The sequence below is a fragment of the Siphateles boraxobius genome, unplaced genomic scaffold, assembly GCF_051911475.1.
Source record: "Siphateles boraxobius isolate OS27281-9 unplaced genomic scaffold, OSU_SipBor_1 72, whole genome shotgun sequence".
NCBI lineage: Eukaryota > Metazoa > Chordata > Actinopteri > Cypriniformes > Leuciscidae > Siphateles > Siphateles boraxobius.
Genome location: NW_027509200.1, coordinates 620,313 through 639,248, shown reverse-complemented (window position 1 = coordinate 639,248; position 18,936 = coordinate 620,313). Strand labels below are relative to the sequence as shown.

The following is an 18,936-nucleotide window of genomic DNA, read 5'->3' as shown; positions in this document are numbered from 1 at the left end:
CGGGGGGAGGGAGTGATCGTGCCACTCCAAGAGCATCTCATCCATTCCTGGGCGGCCCGCTCCGGAATGCTTTCGCTGTCGCTTGCCACCTGGCTTGGCAGCGCCTGGAGTGGGCTGGGCGTCCCTACTGCGGCCGGCTCCATGCTGAGGCCTGGGTGGAGGCTGCTGCGGAGGGCCAGCAGGAGCGGCGGCCGGGGAACGCCCACGGCGACGAGCAGGCGGAGGAGCTGCCACCGGCGGCGGGTAGGGGGGCCTCACAGGCCTTAGGGGGGAGACGAGGATCCCCCCAAAAGGCAGCGGCCGCCGGACACAGGTGCACCTGTGTCGACAGACCGCTCCAATGGAGGGACACCTCGCAACCCTTCACCGTTCCTCCATCAAGGGTAATGAGGGGGAAAAGCTATTCAGGCAGTTTCTGGCAGAGAAAGATGCTGTTCACCACCTGATAAGCTCTCCATGCATTTCGGGAAAGAAAGGCACTGGGGCGGCGAGCTGAGAACCAGCGTGGCCCGCCCCAAGATACCAAACTCCAGATTCCAACCGAGACTGAACGGGACACGGGGGAGGTTCCACTCGAGCCCGGCAGCCTCGGCGGCCCGTTTCAGCATAGCTGATAATTCTGGATCCGGCTCGGGCAACATTGAACTCCCGGAGGGAGACAATGCAGCCGAGTCATCATCTCTAGAAGTCAGCTCACGCGGGGGCGGAGTGTGTGATGCAAATCACGCACGCCAATTACATTGGCTCGTTCAATAGTACTCGAAGAAGACAGGCTCTCTAGCGAGATCCCCATTCAGTCGACCGTCGACTACGTCTGACGTTATCGACTGAAAGGGAACCACATGTATTGGAAGTTAAGGAGTCAACTGGAGATACATTGGATTATGAATTAACTTTGTATGAGTTAAAAAGAGCAATTGCAGGGACCAAACAAACTTCTCCAGGTAGGGATGAGATATGTTATGAAATGTTTAAGCATTTATCAGATCCGTCATTAAATGTCATTTTAAGTTTTTATAATAAAGTATGGAATTCAGGAAAGCTTCCAATGGAATGGAAACATGGAGTAATTATACCAGTAGCAAAACCAGGAAAAGATCATACGCAATCCAGTAATTATAGGCCTATTGCTCTAACTTCAAATGTATGTAAGGTAATGGAGCGTATGGTAATGAATAGGCTGGTTTATGTTATCGAGAAGAGGGATATCTTCTCCCCTTTCCAAAGTGGCTTTAGAAAAGGGAGAAATACTATGGATTCTGTGCTGTGTTTGGAAGCTGATATAAGAAAGGCTCAGATTAATAAAGAAGTTATGGTAGGTGTTTTTATTGATGTTGAAAAGGCGTATGATATGTTGTGGAAGGAGGGACTTTTAATTAAGTTGGATATGATGGGAATTAAAGGTAAAATGTATAACTGGGTTATGAACTTTCTGTTAAATAGAACTATTCAAGTCAGAGTGGGATGTGAGTATTCTCCGATTTATGTAATCGAGAATGGAACTCCTCAAGGAAGTGTCAGCAGTCCAATTTTGTTTAACTTAATGATCAATGACATTTTTTCTCAGATAGAACCTGGGATAGGGAAATCTTTATATGCTGATGATGCTGCAATATGGAAAAGAGGTCGGAATGTCAAGTTTGTACAGGATAAGGTTCAAAATGCTGTAAAATCGATAGAAAACTGGGCTAATAAATGGGGCTTTAGGCTATCTATGGCAAAAACACAAGTAATTTGTTTCTCAAAAAAGAAGTTGAACCCTATTATAAACATTAAAATGTATGGAGAAACTTTAGAGCAGACATCAGTTGTTAGGTTTTTAGGAGTATGGATGGACTCAAAGTTAAATTTCAGAATACATATTCAGAATATAATAGATAGATGTAAAAAAGTGATAAATATAATGAGATGTTTAGCTGGAGCTGAATGGGGAGCATATCGGCAATCGCTCAAATTTATTTATGTGGCACTAATTGGAGCAACTATAGATTACGGTAGCATTGTGTATAGTTCTGCCTCAAAAACTCAGCTTGCTAGGATTGAGGCAATTCAGAATCAAGCATTAAGGATTTGTTGTGGAGCAATGAGATCATCACCAGTGTCATCACTTAATGTGGAGATGGGTATAATGCCACTGGGAATGAGAAGGATTCAATTAAGAATGAGATATTGGGCAAACATAAATGGTCAATCGGAAAATCATCCAGTTAAGAATGTTTTAAGGGATTGTTGGGAATATAACTATAAAAATCTAACAAGTTTTGGATGGTTCATTAATGAGGAAGCAAGAGGAATAGTTAAAGATGTTAATATTGCCAACTGTGTGGTTTTGCCAGCATTTCCTCCTTGGTTTTTTCCAATGCCCTCTATAGATATACAGTTACACAAAGACAAACATAATGAGGAGATTATCCTGGATAGCGTAAAGGTACAAGATTACATTGATCATATATATTATAGTGCCATCCAGATATATACTGATGGCTCAAAAGATCCACATTCTGGTATAACATCTGCAGCAGTATTTATACCACAATTTAAAGTCAACATTTTGAAAAGAACAGCAGATTACATTTCAGTATTTACATCAGAATTAATAGCAATTATATTAGCATTACAGTGGGTTGAAGAAGTTCAGCCAAGCAGATCAGTTACATGCACAGACTCGTTATCTGCAATTGAAAGTATAGCAAGTGGTATTTCTACAGCTAGACAGGACTTAATTTATGAAATATTACAAAGTCTTTTTAGAATCAAACAATTGAGAATCGTTATTAATTTTCTTTGGATACCAGCTCATATGGGGGTTGCAGGAAAGGAAGAGGTGGATAGTTTAGCCAAACAGGCCATAAAATTCCAAGAAGTTGATATTAAAATTGCATTAAGTAAGACTGAGATAAAAAGTATAATAGCAAAAGAAATTAGGAAGAAATGGCAGAAGGAGTGGGATAGTGGAAATATGGGTCGGCATTTATACAAAATTCAAGGAACAGTTGGTTTAGAAAGGAGAAATTTTGGTAATAGGAGGAGGGATGTTATAATTTCAAGAATGCGTATTGGCCATTGTTTACTAAATCAAAGTATGGCCAGGATTAGGAAACACCAGACTGGATATTGTGACAAATGTAGTTCCGGAAAAATGGAAACAGTGGAACATGTATTATTGAAATGTGAGGCTTATGCGAGAGAAAGATTTAAATTATTTCAAGTATTAAAAGAAATGGAAATTGAAGTTTTTCTATCAAAGCATTATTAGGGAATGGTCCAAAGCAATTTAAAATATATGAATTACTATTTAATTTTTTAAAATTTACTCATTTAATTAACAGGATTTAGGTCATTACTACCATAACGTTATCCACACTCCAATCCAGTAGGTGGCGGGAATGCACCATTAAAGTTTGGTTTGCCAACTGCCATTAAACTTGAAAGAAGAAGAAGAAGAAGAAGAAGAAGTTCAGTGCGAAGTATTGCATTGCCATTGCCTGTAATCACTGAGCATTTTCCACTATTCTACTGATCTGTTTATTGACCTCGGAGTGTTATCTCGTTTCTGCTTGTTTGCTGCCTGTCTCGACTTGGATTGCTCTTGGATTATTGTCTCTTGCTGCCTGCCCTGAACTTCTGCCTGTGACCTGACTACTCTCTGTGTTTGTTCTCTGATCACCCTGTTTTGCTGATGCCTGACCCTTGCCTGTTTTGACGTTCCTTCATTAAAAGCTGCAAATGGATCCTACTGAGTCTTCCAATTCATAACATCATGTTTATCATTAATTTCTTCATCTTTGACCTTTAGTAAATTAGGAGCTGCAGGAACGGGCATAGACCTAATTGATGATTTGATCAGCTTCCAAAATCTACAAGGATCATTAAAATTTGTATTTATCATGTTAAGGTAATACTCACTTTTTGCATTTTTGATAATGTTAGTACAATTGTTTCTTAGTGCCCTATATTGTTCCCAGTCACTAGCATTACTTGTTCTTTTTGCCTTAGCCCAAGCAATATTTCTATCTCTAATGAAAGAAGAGATTAAATTATTAAACCATGGATTATCTTTACCACGGACTCTCAATCTTCTTACCGGTGCATGCTTATTAATTAAGGTTAAAAAACTTGTTTGAAAATGCTTCCATGCCAGATCAACATCAGCCATTTCACTGACACAGAACACCTCACTATTGTACAGGTCATGTAAAAAGGCTTGCTCATTAAAATGTTTGTGCAGTTAGTGTTCATGTTTGTTTAATTAGTTCAGTTAGAATGTATGTTCAGTTAGTGTCAACTTCATAGACTTCTAGTTTGTTTGTCTTCAGTCACATGTTTCCTTTGTTCTATTTTCCCACCACTCATCAGTCACCATGGACACTAATCCTCCACCACAGCTGCCCATCATTTAGTTAGTTATCTCTGTGTATTTAGTTCCTCTGTTTTCAGTCTTCAGTGTTGGTCGTTGTTTGTGTATGTTTGTAGCAGTACACACTGTTACGCCAGTTCGTCTTTAGTTTTATTAAACTACGTTGATGATTTGATCTTGTCTTCAGTCCTTTATCCTCATCTTGTGACAGTTGCACTGCAGTGCTTACATAGTATCTGATTGAGGAACAGATTAGAAACAGGTGTGTTTAATGTTCAGGACAGGGAGTCCTCTGGTAACCATAGACTGTAAAAAAATGGACAAAGCGTCTGTGACATCACCCATAGACTTTCTGAATAACGGTTTTGAGAACGTTTATGGGGGGTATGGGCGGCGCTATCTTTGAAAGTCTAGGGAAATCCTAACCCTGCCCACCTTCTGGCCAATCCATATATGGGTAAAAGGGCTTTGTGTGAGACTGAGCCGGCCGGTGGACGCGCCTCTTCAGCCAAGCAGCTTTAGCCTCAGCTATCTGTAACGTTATAAGATCGACTGGCAGACTAGGCTACTTTTTACAGTCTATGGCTACTACATTCACTACAAAGCTGCTGAAGAGTACAACCCATCTGAATTTGCTGGTAAGTTGTGGTTGTAACGTGAAGTTCATGTATGTCTCAGACACCTTATAGTTATGTATCCTTCAAGGTACTATCCGGGTAAACTCATGTGAACAGTTAACAAGTTAGTACTACAACGAATGAACGGAGTTGTGTTTGCAACTTCTAGGTAAAATAAGCTAACGTTAGCAGCTAACTGTTAACGTTACGTTACCCCATTTATGGTAAACTATAGAGTAAGTTAGACAGGTACTCCAACTCACTACAGATACATTGATCTTTGGCTTTATTTTTTAGTGATTAACGTTGCCCATATCTATACTCATTTTATTATTCGTAATGTTGTTATCCTATGACACGTGTTACATTTATTCATTTGGCAGACGCATTTACAGTGTTTCAAACGTCAGTTATAACCATAGGTAAAGTACCTCGGACGCTAACTTATCTGAGGCGATTTAATGCTAACTGTTGCAGTGCCACTGCCCACAAACATAGATGCTAAATAGTGCTAACTACGTGAAATAGTAGTGGAATGTCACTTACCGGAAAAAATGGAGCGAAGTACTCCTACAGTGTCGGTTAGTGCAGTTCATAGCAGAGCAACCCATTTTATGTACGATATTTCAATAAAAATGTTCAGAAAGGATACAGAGGTGGTATGATGTGTTGTGTCAGATCAGGGCCGAGACGTCAAAATTCAAGAATTCCACTCGGCGCAGCCCGTTATCAGCTGTCAATCAAGCTGTCAATCAAAGTTAACCACGCCCTTATTTGTCATACAATTTATATCTAAATACGATCTAAACTAACGAGTTAGAAAAAAATTCACCCCCCTCACAGTTGTCAGGCACTCGGAACCTATCGATAAATACAATAAAAGTCTATGGGACCAACCTGTAAAAACATGAATTTATGCTGTGAAAACGGACATTTTAACATGTGGTCTATGGACATTTGCTCCCTTTTGCGACCTGCCCCTAGCGGATTTTCGATGTATTGCAGTTTTTCGCACTTCCGGGTAGGCTTCATTTTTCAGATTAGAATGTTGCCGCTTGCTGGTAACACACTGGGATAGTGTCCCAGGAAGTGAGCATAACAATAATGATTCTGTTTGGTCTCCAGGGATTCCTCCGGCCAGCAGCACCGGTACTCTGCAAATCCTTCTTCTGGATCTCAATGATAATGCTCCTGAGGTTTTCCCACCAGAGACGGTGATGTGTGAAAAACCTGAGAACAACGGCATTAACATCACAGCGTTGGATGCAGACATTGACCCCAACACTGGGCCTTTCTCCTTTGAGCTCCCCTTACAACCTATTGATGTTAGGAAGAACTGGACAATAACACGTCTCAGTGGTGAGAAAATACACACACACACACACACACAGAGAAATATGCAGAAAACAACATCTCATCGGCCTCCTGAACTGTCTACACCATACATGAGCAATTCGATTTTCATTACAATGGTCATTAGCCGTCTACACTGGAAGCACACGATGTATCACAAAACAACTTCAGTAGATTCCACAATCTTTTTTAGATGTATTGCACAGTTAATACATATTTTTCAATACACCATTTGATTGCTATGCATTTTATATTTAAATCTAAATTTGAAAGTCTCATCAAAGCTTGTGATGTTTCTAATCTTTGAGACCATTGAGAGGAGAAAAGTAAAATTGCTCTCCAAAGCAATTAATGTTAATACTAAAAGACTTACTAAACAGTTATCTGGAGCTGCAAAGGGTGTGCTGGTCTGTGGAATAGTTCAGCGGAAAATAGTTTTAAAATGATAATGATAAAATAACTAAGTTGTTATGAATTTGATATGTAATAAAAAAGTTCAATCCCAATTACTTAAAGCTGCAGTCGGCAAGTCTGGCAGATTGAGTGGACTTAGAGATAATGTCTACAACTCTCATGTCCCTCCCCCACTATCAACGAATACCCTCCAACGAGTTCGTGCTCGTCAGTGCGTGTGCAACAGATTTTCTGTGAACGCGCCCGTCTCATCAGCGTCCATCAACACCATGGAGTATTTGGAGCTAGTCAGATAGCACATACAATAAAAGCAGCTTTACTACTGTTCTTACTCTCGTAAGAAAGATAGAGTAGCATTGATTCTTCCAAAAAGCCGAACTTTATCCCTTCATCTGGACATGTCTATCCACCTAACGTTATGTTCACACGGATTTCAGTGCAAACAAAGCTAACGAACCTGCCCAACAAGTGCTTATGTTAGCTACCTCAATATTTTAAAGACTAAGGAACTGGTCTTTAGCATCTCAAAAACACAGATCCATGCTTCTAGCATTTTCATTGATGGAGAGATAGTTGAGAGAGTAGAGCATTTCAAATATCTTGGCATTATTTTGGATCAAAATCTCAATTTTAACCAGCATACTCTAGGGGTTTACAAACACTGTCAACAAAGACTGACAGCTATTCGTAAACTTAGGCACTTGTCTGTTCAGCCACGTCTTCTTTTGCTTCTGTATCGTAGTATTATTGAGCCGGTCCTTACTTATGGGGCCATTTGTTTTTTTTCATATGCTTACAGTTACTAACAAGAACAAATTCTTAAAGATAACTCATTTAGCAAGTAAAATTAATGGTATCCCTACCCCCAATTTGTCGGATAGTGTCTCGACATTCACGTTGCGAAAGGCACAAAAAATCTTAAATGACTCAGAACACCCACTTTACAAGTATTTTATCCTTCTGCCTTCTGGCCGCAGGTAAAGGTTACCGATGTGTAGGAAGGCCAAGTTTATTAAGAGTTTTGTTCTTGTATCTATACAAGCTCTAAATACATAGGAAATCAGCGTTTGATACGTCAGGTATGCTCTCTAGTTGTTTTTTTGTTTTTTTTGTTTTTTGTAGATGTTTATATGTTGACGTTCTTAATATGTTATATATGTGTGTTTGTATTGTGTACGCATTTATGGTGTAAACAAATTTCCTCTTGAGGACAAATAAATCATCATCATCATCATCATATCCATACCAACACATTTGGGCAAACATACTTAGATTACTAACACAACACTAAGAAATAAAGTAACTGGTTGATAAAGTAAATCATGAAATGTCAAACTGTTCAATAGTAGATGGTTGATTAGCTTATACATTATTTATCACTTATAAGGTATTTGTCAAAATTGTTTTAGTATCATCTCAATAAACAATGCTTCTTCATGAACAAATGATGAATAAACCATTAGTATATAATCAGCATATAATTTATTGATGTATATTTAAGTTGTAAGCTTGTCTGTTTTCAAAAGCACAAACATGCAGGTGTGATAAAGCAGTAATTTTAAGAAGACTAATTTAATTGTTTTGAAGTCGATAAACATTTATATATCACTTACAGTCAGGTGTTTCCAGTGGGTTATGTTAAATCCTTTCTCTCATCAGCACAGACTTGTGTTCTGTGTGGAGTGAGTGGGATCTGGTGATAATGTGAACCGGTTTGACCTTCCACTGAAGCAGTTAAAGAGTGCACGTATGTCAGTGAAGACAGCTGTCTATACCCTCACCAGTCAACACTTACACTGCAGTACAAACTACAAAGTGTTCAACGCCTGTTATAAATTATGTGTAAATGCATGAATAAATCATTTACAAAGCTTTCTGCTTCCCCTAATCTAAAGTGTAAACAGTTCATCACTTTTAAATGTGTTACACATCATTTGCAGATCTTTTTTACCTGTTACAAATTACTTGTATGTGTATACAAATATTTACAACACTTTTTGCATCCCCCAATCTAAAGTGTAAACTATTAATCACTATTAAAAAGATGATTATACAGATATACAAATATATATTGTATAGCATACCACTTATTAATAATTGTAGTGAACAGCACATTCCATGGCCCAGTTTATGGTCGGGCCCCTCTCTGTCCGGATTGGATCTTGGTGGACTTGGTGGACTAACACAAACACTAACACTAACTGTGCGTTCACACCGGACGCGAATAGCGCGTCAAATTCGCGTCTACCGCGTCTAGTTTGACGCTTGACCACTTTGTGTTAATTCGCGTGTCAAGAGTGAAACTGACGCGCGTAAAAAACAAAAGTTTGAAGCGAAATTTACGCGCGTCACGCGCGTCAGAGGCAAAAGTTTCGAACCCCGTTGGCGGCCATCTTTTTACAAGATGTCTGTTGTTGATCGGTCATTTATCGAGAGAGTCACCGCTCTGTATTTGCTCTGGAGAACAGAACAGCGCCGTAGGGATCATCATCGCCGTATTTGGGTCCACCAGACCCTTCGGAGGCGAACCCAGTTCGGCGAGTTTCACCATTTGCTCCAGGAGCTGCGCCTGGATGACGGCCGCTTTCAGCGGTACTTCCGCCTGTCCCGCGCCCAGTTTGATGACTTGTTGTCCCGCATCGGAGCGAGGATCACCCTCCAGGACACCAACTACAGGCGCTCTATCCCGGCTGCGGAGCGCCTGTCCATCTGTCTTCGGTTAGTAAATGTATATGATATTTTAAATACAGAATATTCAATATGCTAACATATGCTATCAATGTTTTTTTTAAACTGTGGTACGGTTGGCGCTCTTTCTAGTGATACTCAGTTAACTGACATAAATATTCTCTTGGCAGACGTGATACTGTCATGTTTCTCTGTATAAACACAGTGATCTTTATAGAGATTCTGAGTTAACTGCTATAACCTAGACATTAAAATATTCTTGGCATACGTGATACTGTCATGTTTCTCTGTATAAACACAGTAATCTTTCTAGTGATACTGAGTTAACTGCTATAACCACCGTTATGAGCAAATACAGACATTAACCTAGAAATTAAATATATCTGTAAGCAATATGTAGTTCTTGATTATTGTCTATATGTCATGCTTGATTATTGCCATTTTAATATACCATAAACCATTTAATAGTATACCTGTTGATTGTATAGTTTAATGTGTAACTACAAGTGTACTTGTAATAATATTTATAACAATGTTTTCTAGGTTTCTTGCCACTGGGGACTCATTCAGGACGATAGCGTCCAGCTACCGGGTTGGTGTCTCCACAGTGTGCCAGATCGTCGCCCAGGTAGTGACTGCCATCTGGGACTGCCTTGTGGAGGACTACATAGCTGTGCCCACCACCGATGACTGGAGGTCCATCGCAGAGGGATTTCAGGAGCGGTGGAACTTCCCTCTGTGCGTTGGAGCGGTGGATGGGAAGCATGTGGTGCTGAAGGCACCCCCCAACTCAGGATCCCAGTTCCACAACTACAAGGGAACGTTCTCCATCGTTCTGCTTGCAGTTGTGGATGCGAAGTATCGCTTCCGGGTGATCGATGTTGGGGGGTACGGCAGAACCAGTGACGGTGGGATTCTGGCAAACTCCGCCTTTGGACAGGCTCTCCGGGCTGGCACTCTTCATCTGCCTCCTGACCACCCTCTACCTGGTGCTGAAGACAGAGGACCCCAGCCTCATGTCTTCGTGGCTGATGAGGCGTTCCCGCTGCGGAGGAACCTCATGCGGCCCTTCCCTGGACGCACGCTTCCTCCAGAGAGGCGTGTCTTCAATTACCGCCTCTCCAGAGCCAGGCTGGTGGTGGAGAACGCCTTTGGCATCCTCTCCTCACAGTGGAGGATGTACCGCCGCCTCATCGAGGTCCACCCTGAACATCGAGCTCTCCTCCTCTGTTGGCCTGTGAAAATAAAAAAATACAACACATGGTGCAATGAGAAGGCAGAAAGATGATACCTGATTTTCATTCTCACAGTGAAGGTTTAAAAAATTGCATTTAAACGACAAAATTGTCTAGATATTGTGAGAATAATATATGTGCCTGTGAGTGACAGACAGTGCTTAAATGCAAGTGTGATATTGTTTTGAACTTGCTTTAACATATATTAAGTAATTAAAGTTATACTTCAGACATATACGTAGATAAACATTCAAATGAACAGTAGTTAAAATGTATGCAGATGATTGGTTGCATAGACTGCAATGGATTTGTGTCTGCATTCACAAAAAACGTGCATGTAACATGTTGAAATATTGTTTGTACTATTGCCTTCACACACCTCTAGGTTCAGCAGCAGGGGCTGAGGGACCAGGGACTGGGGAGACAGGAGCAGAAGATGGGGTTCTTTGCCCATCCTCACTCTGATATGGCTCTGTCAAGACAATATTAAATGTTAATACGACACATTGGTAACAATACTCAGAGAGATTAAATTTTTTTCATCTGTAAACATGACAACATATATGCCTCGTAATGTGTCTATATTAGAAACACACCTGTCACTGTCTCCCCTGATTGTTCGGGGTGTCCCTGGTCCTCGAGGTGGTTGTCCTCTCCGATCCGGGCCTCGACCCCCTCCATGTTACTTGTCGTTTCTCGTCGAGGAATCCCAAGATCTGAGAAAACTTCCACCTCTTCCCAGACCCTGCTGCTGACCCACTCCTCTTCTCCATCTCCTTCCTCTTCTCCTTCAGGTACGTGTCCCTGAGGCTTTTCCACTTTTTACGGCAGACATCATCTGAATAAACACATTATCTTGAAAAGCAGTTGTATATTTGCGGGAAAATAGTTGTAAACTAGCAGCACGGCAGCTTGCTAACTGATTAGTAACGTTAGCTCAATAACGTGACTCAAAAGTGAAATTTGTATATTTTACAACGTACCAGGTTGTACAATCTCCTCACTAATCTTCTTCCAAGCGAGGTCCTTTTTGTTCCTGTCTCTATAAAAGTAAGAACTCGAGTCAAATAACTCCGGTTGACCACTCACAGCTAAAATAAGTTTCTCCTCCATTTGGAATGAATGAATTCGAGCGGGAGTTTGTTATGCTATGTCACTTTATGCCACGTGAAGCAAGCAGGCTCCTGATTGGTTAACGCGGCGCGAATTGACGCAGAAGTTCAGATTTTTCAACTCCGGCGGCAGACGCGAATTCGCGTCAAACGCGTGAATGCACAAATAGCACTAACTAAATCATTCGCGCGTAACGCGCTTAACGCCCCATACGCTTAATTCGCGCCATTCGCGCCAACTTGACGCGCGAATGAGGCGAATTCGCGTCTACCGCGCCGCGCTCTACGCCTCATTCGCGCCGCAGGAATTTTTTACGCGCGTAACGCGTCTTTGCATTGACTTAATATTGAAATCACTCGCGCCTGACGCGCTATTCGCGTCCGGTGTGAACGCACCATAACACAAACAAACTGTCCAATGCCATCAGATAAAGATGCAAAAACAAAAGCCAAACAAGAAGAACTCTAATACCAAGCCTGGGAAGGACAGGACTTCTGATTGGTCCACATGCAGTTTCTGCCCTTCACCCATCTAGAGACTAAATCTTAGGATGTTGGCTTGTAACTGCCATAACAATTCCTAAGGAGCTCCGGATGCAGCAGTAGTGGGTAAAAAAAAGCCACAATGATCCATCCAAATCCATTCATAACTATGTTTTGAAATCTTAACTGATGTAAACAACACACATTCATTTCATACTTATTCAGAGAAATAAGTATTCTCAGTGCCAGCTGTTTGTAACGCAATATCTTACACAATTCCAGCCGTTCAAGTACAAATGAATGAATGCATAACAGTTCAATCTTTTTCCATCTTGTTTGGACTCTATTTGTTTAGAATATTGCCAAAGATATTCTGGTGGTGGTTTGGAAAGTGAGAAATGCATTGGTATAGTGAAATAACACACAGGTGTGATGATTAGATTAGTGTGTGCAAGTGTGAGCCAGAAGGGTTTTAGTAACACAAAATTGGCCTTTAGATGTTTATTTTGTCTAAAAACAGCGATGAAGGCTCATAAGAAAGATAAAAAGTTCAAACAGTGCATGGTGCTGTCTAGGAACAGCGATGAAGGTTCAGATGAAACAGATATAAAATCCATAGCCCTGTCTAGGAACAGCGATGAAGAATTCGAAATGGAGTGGGAGACGATACCTCCGCATTGAAGTCAGTCAGCAAGTCCTCAGTCTCTATTTCCACCAGTATGCCCTCGGTCACGGATGTTGTGGGCTCACACCCCTAGTTAGACTCACTGGGGGCTCCTCTTCCGGGGCGAGGGTCAGCGCTGGCCACTTCTCCTCGGGCACTGGCTGAAGTGGCTGAGGACGCTCGCGTGTTTCCTCTGTGGTGGAACAGATCGTGGGTCCGGCTGTATTCTGGACCGGGGATATACACTCTCCAGACACCAGATGATAGCGTACCTCCAGTTCAGCCCAGAGGTGACTGGGAGGTCTACAGGGTGATGGTAATTCTCCCCGATCCAGAACAGTGACTTCAGGGTCTCGTCGTCAAAGGGGCTGGTGACGGGTAGAATGTTAGGGTTACTAATGTTAGTAGGAATAAATAACTCATCAGAAATTAAATCCTCGGCTGAATCAAATCGCTCCTCAAAATGAAACCATAACCAGCGTCACGCTCTTCTTCTGAGGTAAATTCTTCCAGGATTATTGCTTATTGCATCCCAAAATGGATCCAACATGGCAGCAGACGTGAAGTTACCTTTCGATGCAGCCTTAGATATTGTTCTAAGTAGTTTAGTTAAATATCTGACCCATCGTCTTCTTCCTCGTCTAATTTCTGTCGCTCTACATACGTCATCTGGTATAATTGAAACGATGGCTATGAGCTACATACAGGCGCATTTGATAGACATTCGTAGCACCCAATAAACGGTTCTGGGCATTCGTAAACCTCAAATATGTGAAAATGAACATATGGTTCCCAGACCCACGTCTCAATGAGATTCAGTCTGACGTTAGCCAGGCTATCCGATCATTACCACTCGAATAGCACACGTAGTGTTCGCATTAGTGGTAATGATTTCACACAAGAACGATTGACATCTCTCTCTTTTCATACCGATTAAATAAATAGAGAATATCTGTTTTCATTTACAAGTAGAAGCTTAAATGTTTCTATAGATATATTGCTCATGTCTTTGTTGTCACGGTAGGTGGCTGATAACAAAAGAGCATGATAAAGGAGATACTCAAAATAGTCTTTAAATGAAAATTCCACTAATAAAACAAACAGGAGATTTACGAGACAGGACAATTAACTGAACAAAACAGGAGTACTTATACTAGAACTAAATGAGGGAGATAATGAGTTAATTAACAAGGGCCAGGTGAATGAGATTCAGACTGAAAATGAGCAAACAGAAAGTGAGCACAATGAAAAAAAAGAATGTCACATTTGTGACAAGTATTTGCTGAGTTTTGTTTCATTTTTGTAACGTTGTTTTGTAATCCAGAAAAAAAGTTCCCGAAGATCGAGATGGCAGAAAGCACACCGTTTGTTTTCTTTATTTTACAAAAGCACAATGTTTTGTTTTGATTGTAAGTGGACACATGTAAAAAAAGTCAATTTACACTTTTGAATGAAGTATTGCTTTTAGCTGTATGACCATAAATGGAGTAGACAATTTCACTGCTATGTGAAAAAGAAAATCCAACAGAACGTGCCTACGTAAAACAATTAATGCAATTGTGAAAGAAATGCGGTAAAGAAGATGCTCTGAGGATGAAGAAAGAACTTCTATGAATTTCTACTACCAAATAAAAATTTGGTATGGCCATCCTTTGCCTTTAAAACTACTTTTGTCTTACGTACAGTTGTGGAGTTTTTTGAGTAAGCTTTGCTGGTAGATTTCTCTAAATATCTTGGAGATGTTTCCACAGTTCTTATGGATTTAGTCTGTCTCAGTTTTTTCAGTCTCATGTAAGTCAGTGATGTGGATATTAGATATCTGTGGGGACTACACAAAAATATTACCAAATTATTACAATTAATTGCAAAAAGGAGTGTTTGGAAATGTAAACTGATATTTTCTACTGGCACACTTAAGCAAAAGATATACATTTTGCTCCTCAATAAAATGGCACACAGTAAATACTATCATGGATACTTCCAGTGTAGACACTTTTATTAATTTCTGAATAACACAAATAACTCACCTGCAGATAAATACATTTTAATAATTTAAAATATTGTAAATACTCTTTAAATCCATTTCCTAGGTGATTATGCACAACTCGCTCTAAAAATTGACTTTTTGGAGAATGGAATCTACAAGATTCCCATTATAATCACAGACTCTGGTAAGATGCCGTTGTCCAACACCTCGTATCTGCGAGTGAAGGTCTGTCAGTGTGATGGTAATGGAGACTGCACAGACCAGGAGCGCATCATGACCTCTGGGATCAGCACAGGACTGATTATTACCCTCCTGCTCTGCATCATCAGCCTCCTCAGTGAGTCACAATGATCATTTGCAGGGTAGATCTGCATAATTGTCTTAAATAATTGTCACAAAGCAAAACACCTTTCTTGAGCTTAACCCTTTCAGTAGTCTTTGTGTAAAGATGTCGATGCTGAAAAGGAAAATAAATGTTTTGTTCCATTTGAATTAATAAGTTTCTCTGTGTGTAGTCCTTGTGTTGCTGGTCGTTGTGTGGATGAAAAGGAGAGATAAAGAACGACTGGCCAAGCAGTTGCTGATTGACCCAGAGGAGGACATCAGAGACAACATCCTGAAATATGATGAAGAGGGAGGGGGCGAGGAAGACCAGGTACTGTCCTCTAACTAACTTCATTTGAAACTAAAAAGATTTGAATTAAAAAAATGTAGCTCCTTTTTCTTGGTACTACAGTAATGAAAAACATCAGAGGGGTGACCCTTCAAAATCAATATTATAAAGTAGGGTGGCATATTTAAAGTGCCCCTATTATGCCCCTATTATGCTATTTTAAAGTTTCCTAATGATGTTTTTGAGTCTCCAACAACATGTTTACGTGCATTAAATGTAAAAAAAACTTACATTTTCTCATAATATACATTTGCACAGCATCACATTTTCAAGGATTCTCAAACGACTCGTCAGATGAATCAATCTCTCTAAATCCCTCCTTTCCGCGAGCTACTCTGCTCTGATTGGCCAGACAGCTCAGTCTGTTGTGATTGGTCTACTCTGCTCTGATTGGCCAGACAGATCAGTCTGTTGTGATTGGTCTACTCTGCTCTGATTGGCCAGACAGATCAGTCTGTTGTGATTGGTCTACTCTGCTCTGATTGGCCAGACAGCTCAGTCTGTTGTGATTGGTCTACTCTGCTCTGATTGGCCAGACAGCTCAGTCTGTTGTGATTGGTCTACTCTGCTCTGATTGGCCAGACAGCTCAGTCTGTTGTGATTGGTCTACTCTGCTCTGATTGGCCAGGCAGCTCAGTCTGTTGTGATTGGTCTACTCTGCTCTGATTGGCCAGACAGCTCAGTCTGTTGTGATTGGTCTACTCTGCTCTGATTGGCCAGACAGATCAGTCTGTTGTGATTGGTCTACTCTGCTCTGATTGGCCAGACACCTCAGTCTGTTGTGATTGGTCTACTCTGCTCTGATTGGCCAGACAGCTCAGTCTGTTGTGATTGGTCTACTCTGCTCTGATTGGCCAGACACCTCAGTCTGTTGTGATTGGTCTACTCTGCTCTGATTGGCCAGACAGATCAGTCTGTTGTGATTGGTCTACTCTGCTCTGATTGGCCAGACAGCTCAGTCTGTTGTGATTGGTCTACTCTGCTCTGATTGGCCAGACAGCTCAGTCTGTTGTGATTGGTCTACTCTGCTCTGATTGGCCAGACAGCTCAGTCTGTTGTGATTGGTCTACTCTGTTCTGATTGGCCAGACAGCTCAGTCTGTTGTGATTGGTCTACTCTGCTCTGATTGGCCAGACAGCTCAGTCTGTTGTTATTGGTCTACTCTGCTCTGATTGGCCAGACAGCTCAGTCTGTTGTGATTGGTCTACCGCGTACAGCGCGTCGAAAAAAAAACGCCCATTACCAAAACAACGTTAACTGTCTTGAAGCTTCCTACACCGTAAACTAAACACAGTAACGAACAATGACGTCAATTTGACCATATCAATGCGAGTGCGATGATGAAACACTGGAAGAACTAGTTATTCAACCCGAACCTTCATAGCAAGCACAACTCGAGCAGGACTTTTCTCAGTGATACACTACTCAGTTTGAAGAACATTATGAAATGTTGCAACTGTAATTCCTCAGCATCAGCATTAAAAAGTGCATGTCCATCAACAAATCGATTATTTTACTTGTACTTATATATTTACTGAGTATTTTTCTAATTTAATGCGGTGAACACAACAGTACATCAATAACAGTGCGTACATTAGCCGAGCTCTAGAGTGAATGATTGTAACATAAACGTTGGTAAAACAAATCTGACTTGCTCCATGCTTAATTTTTCCTCAAAGTAGTGAGAAGGACAGACAATCTGCATTAATAGACACAGTTTTAGGTAATAGTGGCCCACAACTGATCAGCAGAAGTATTTCAGTAAGACAGTAATAATGTTAGCCAGTTAGCAGGAGACCAACACAATATAAAACTCAAAACTTAGTATTTTTAACACCATCTTTCAAGAGTAAGCGGTTTGCGAATCCTGCATTGAACTCCGAGATTTGAGAAGCAGTCGTCAGTAAAATAAAGGGCACACAGGAAAAGTTCAGGATTATTCTGCTGTGGTAAAGATGAACTTTAACCACTGATTCTTCACATGCTCGTCCTTGGGCAGTGAAAAAAAACTGTCTTACATTTACATTTACATTTACATTTAGTCATTTAGCAGACGCTTTTATCCAAAGCGACTTACATTTGAGGATTAAACCAAGCGAGTCATCGTGGAGAGGCAAAAACAACGCAAGAAGTGCTCAGAATACAAAGTTCAAACATTGCTCAGAGTAGCATAAACCAGACAAGCGAAGATTTCAAGAATTTTTTATTTTTTTTATTTTTTTTTATGTTAAGTGCTCACGGAAGAGATGAGTCTTTAGCCTACCTTCATATTGTAGAGCACAGCGTCTTCTCCATATGATGCTATCCAGTATCCACAGGAATCAGAGGCAGTGTTTTTCAGGTTCAATATGTGGACGGGCAATATGCTAATGTTACGTCTTGAAATCACAACGAAACGGTTTATGACTCGTTTGAAAAACGATTCATTTCATTGACTCAGAGTCGACTCTTACTTTTGAAAGACAATAACTTTATATACGGTGCACTTTCAGATTTAAAACTCACAGTGGCTCAGTGGTTCATGTAGGTTGTCTACAAACCGAAAGGTTGGTGGTTCGATCCCCGGTTCCACCTGACCAAGTGTCGAGGTGTCCATGAGCAAGACACCTAACCCCAGCTGCTCCCGACGAGCTGGATGGCGCCTTGCATGGCTGACACCGCCGTCGGTGTGTGAATGAGTGAGTGAATGGGTGAATGCGAGGCAAATATGTATAGCGCTTTGGTGGCCATTGGGTCTGTGAAAGCGTTATATAAATGCAGTCCATTTACCATTTACCATTTTTCATTCACCTAGAGCTGTTACACACTACATGAAAGGTCATTTTCAAAAATCCATAATAGGGGCCCTTTAAATGTCAGCAATATGACTTAAGAAGATATATTTATATTGTATACAATTTGAGAACATTAATAGTGAATGTGAATAGTGGTACTGAGGACGTAGTGATTTTTGATCACGTCACCTAAGGTCTAGATATGAGTGTATCAGATGATTCCTCCCTCCTTTTACCTCAGGCACCAAATTTCACCTTAACAGTTTGAACGTCATGAAGTTGTGTGGAGTGGTAACGGCACAGAGTCAGATTCCAGTAGCTGTTCCCCCACTGGGCTGGGGTGTGCTGAACACCTGTTTGAAGCCTAGAGCGTCCTTACCGCATGGAGTGTGCCACTGGGTCAGATAATGGGTCAGATAATGCAGAGTTCTCACTGCACAATTTTAGCAGAGTGAATTATCAAAGACGCGATCTGAGAGAATCATAGACGAGTCCTTTGCGCCGTGAGATATTTGACATGCTAAATATCTAGATCTGTCGGCGAATCAAAATCCTGCTCTGTGAATGTGTCCTGACTGA

The 18,936-nt window shown here is 40.9% G+C and overlaps 2 protein-coding genes across 2 annotated transcripts in view; one reads left to right on the top strand and one right to left on the bottom strand.

Moving 5' to 3' along the window:
• LOC143724303 (cadherin-2) overlaps window positions 1-18,936 on the top strand; it is a 122,158-nt gene that overhangs the window by 88,738 nt on the left and 14,484 nt on the right. The window contains exons 12-14 of the mRNA XM_077217301.1: window positions 6,100-6,333; window positions 15,014-15,247; window positions 15,426-15,565. Coding sequence (XP_077073416.1) covers window positions 6,100-6,333; window positions 15,014-15,247; window positions 15,426-15,565 — 608 coding nt within the window. The remainder of the gene's footprint in view (window positions 1-6,099; window positions 6,334-15,013; window positions 15,248-15,425; window positions 15,566-18,936) is intronic.
• On the bottom strand, window positions 10,540-11,777 carry LOC143724321 (transcription factor Adf-1-like). Its single transcript, XM_077217325.1, has 5 exons — window positions 11,648-11,777; window positions 11,351-11,502; window positions 11,261-11,315; window positions 11,044-11,136; window positions 10,540-10,664 (listed from the first exon to the last, which is right to left on the bottom strand). The coding sequence occupies exons 1-5, from the start codon at window positions 11,775-11,777 to the stop codon at window positions 10,540-10,542; spliced, it is 555 nt and encodes a 184-aa protein (XP_077073440.1).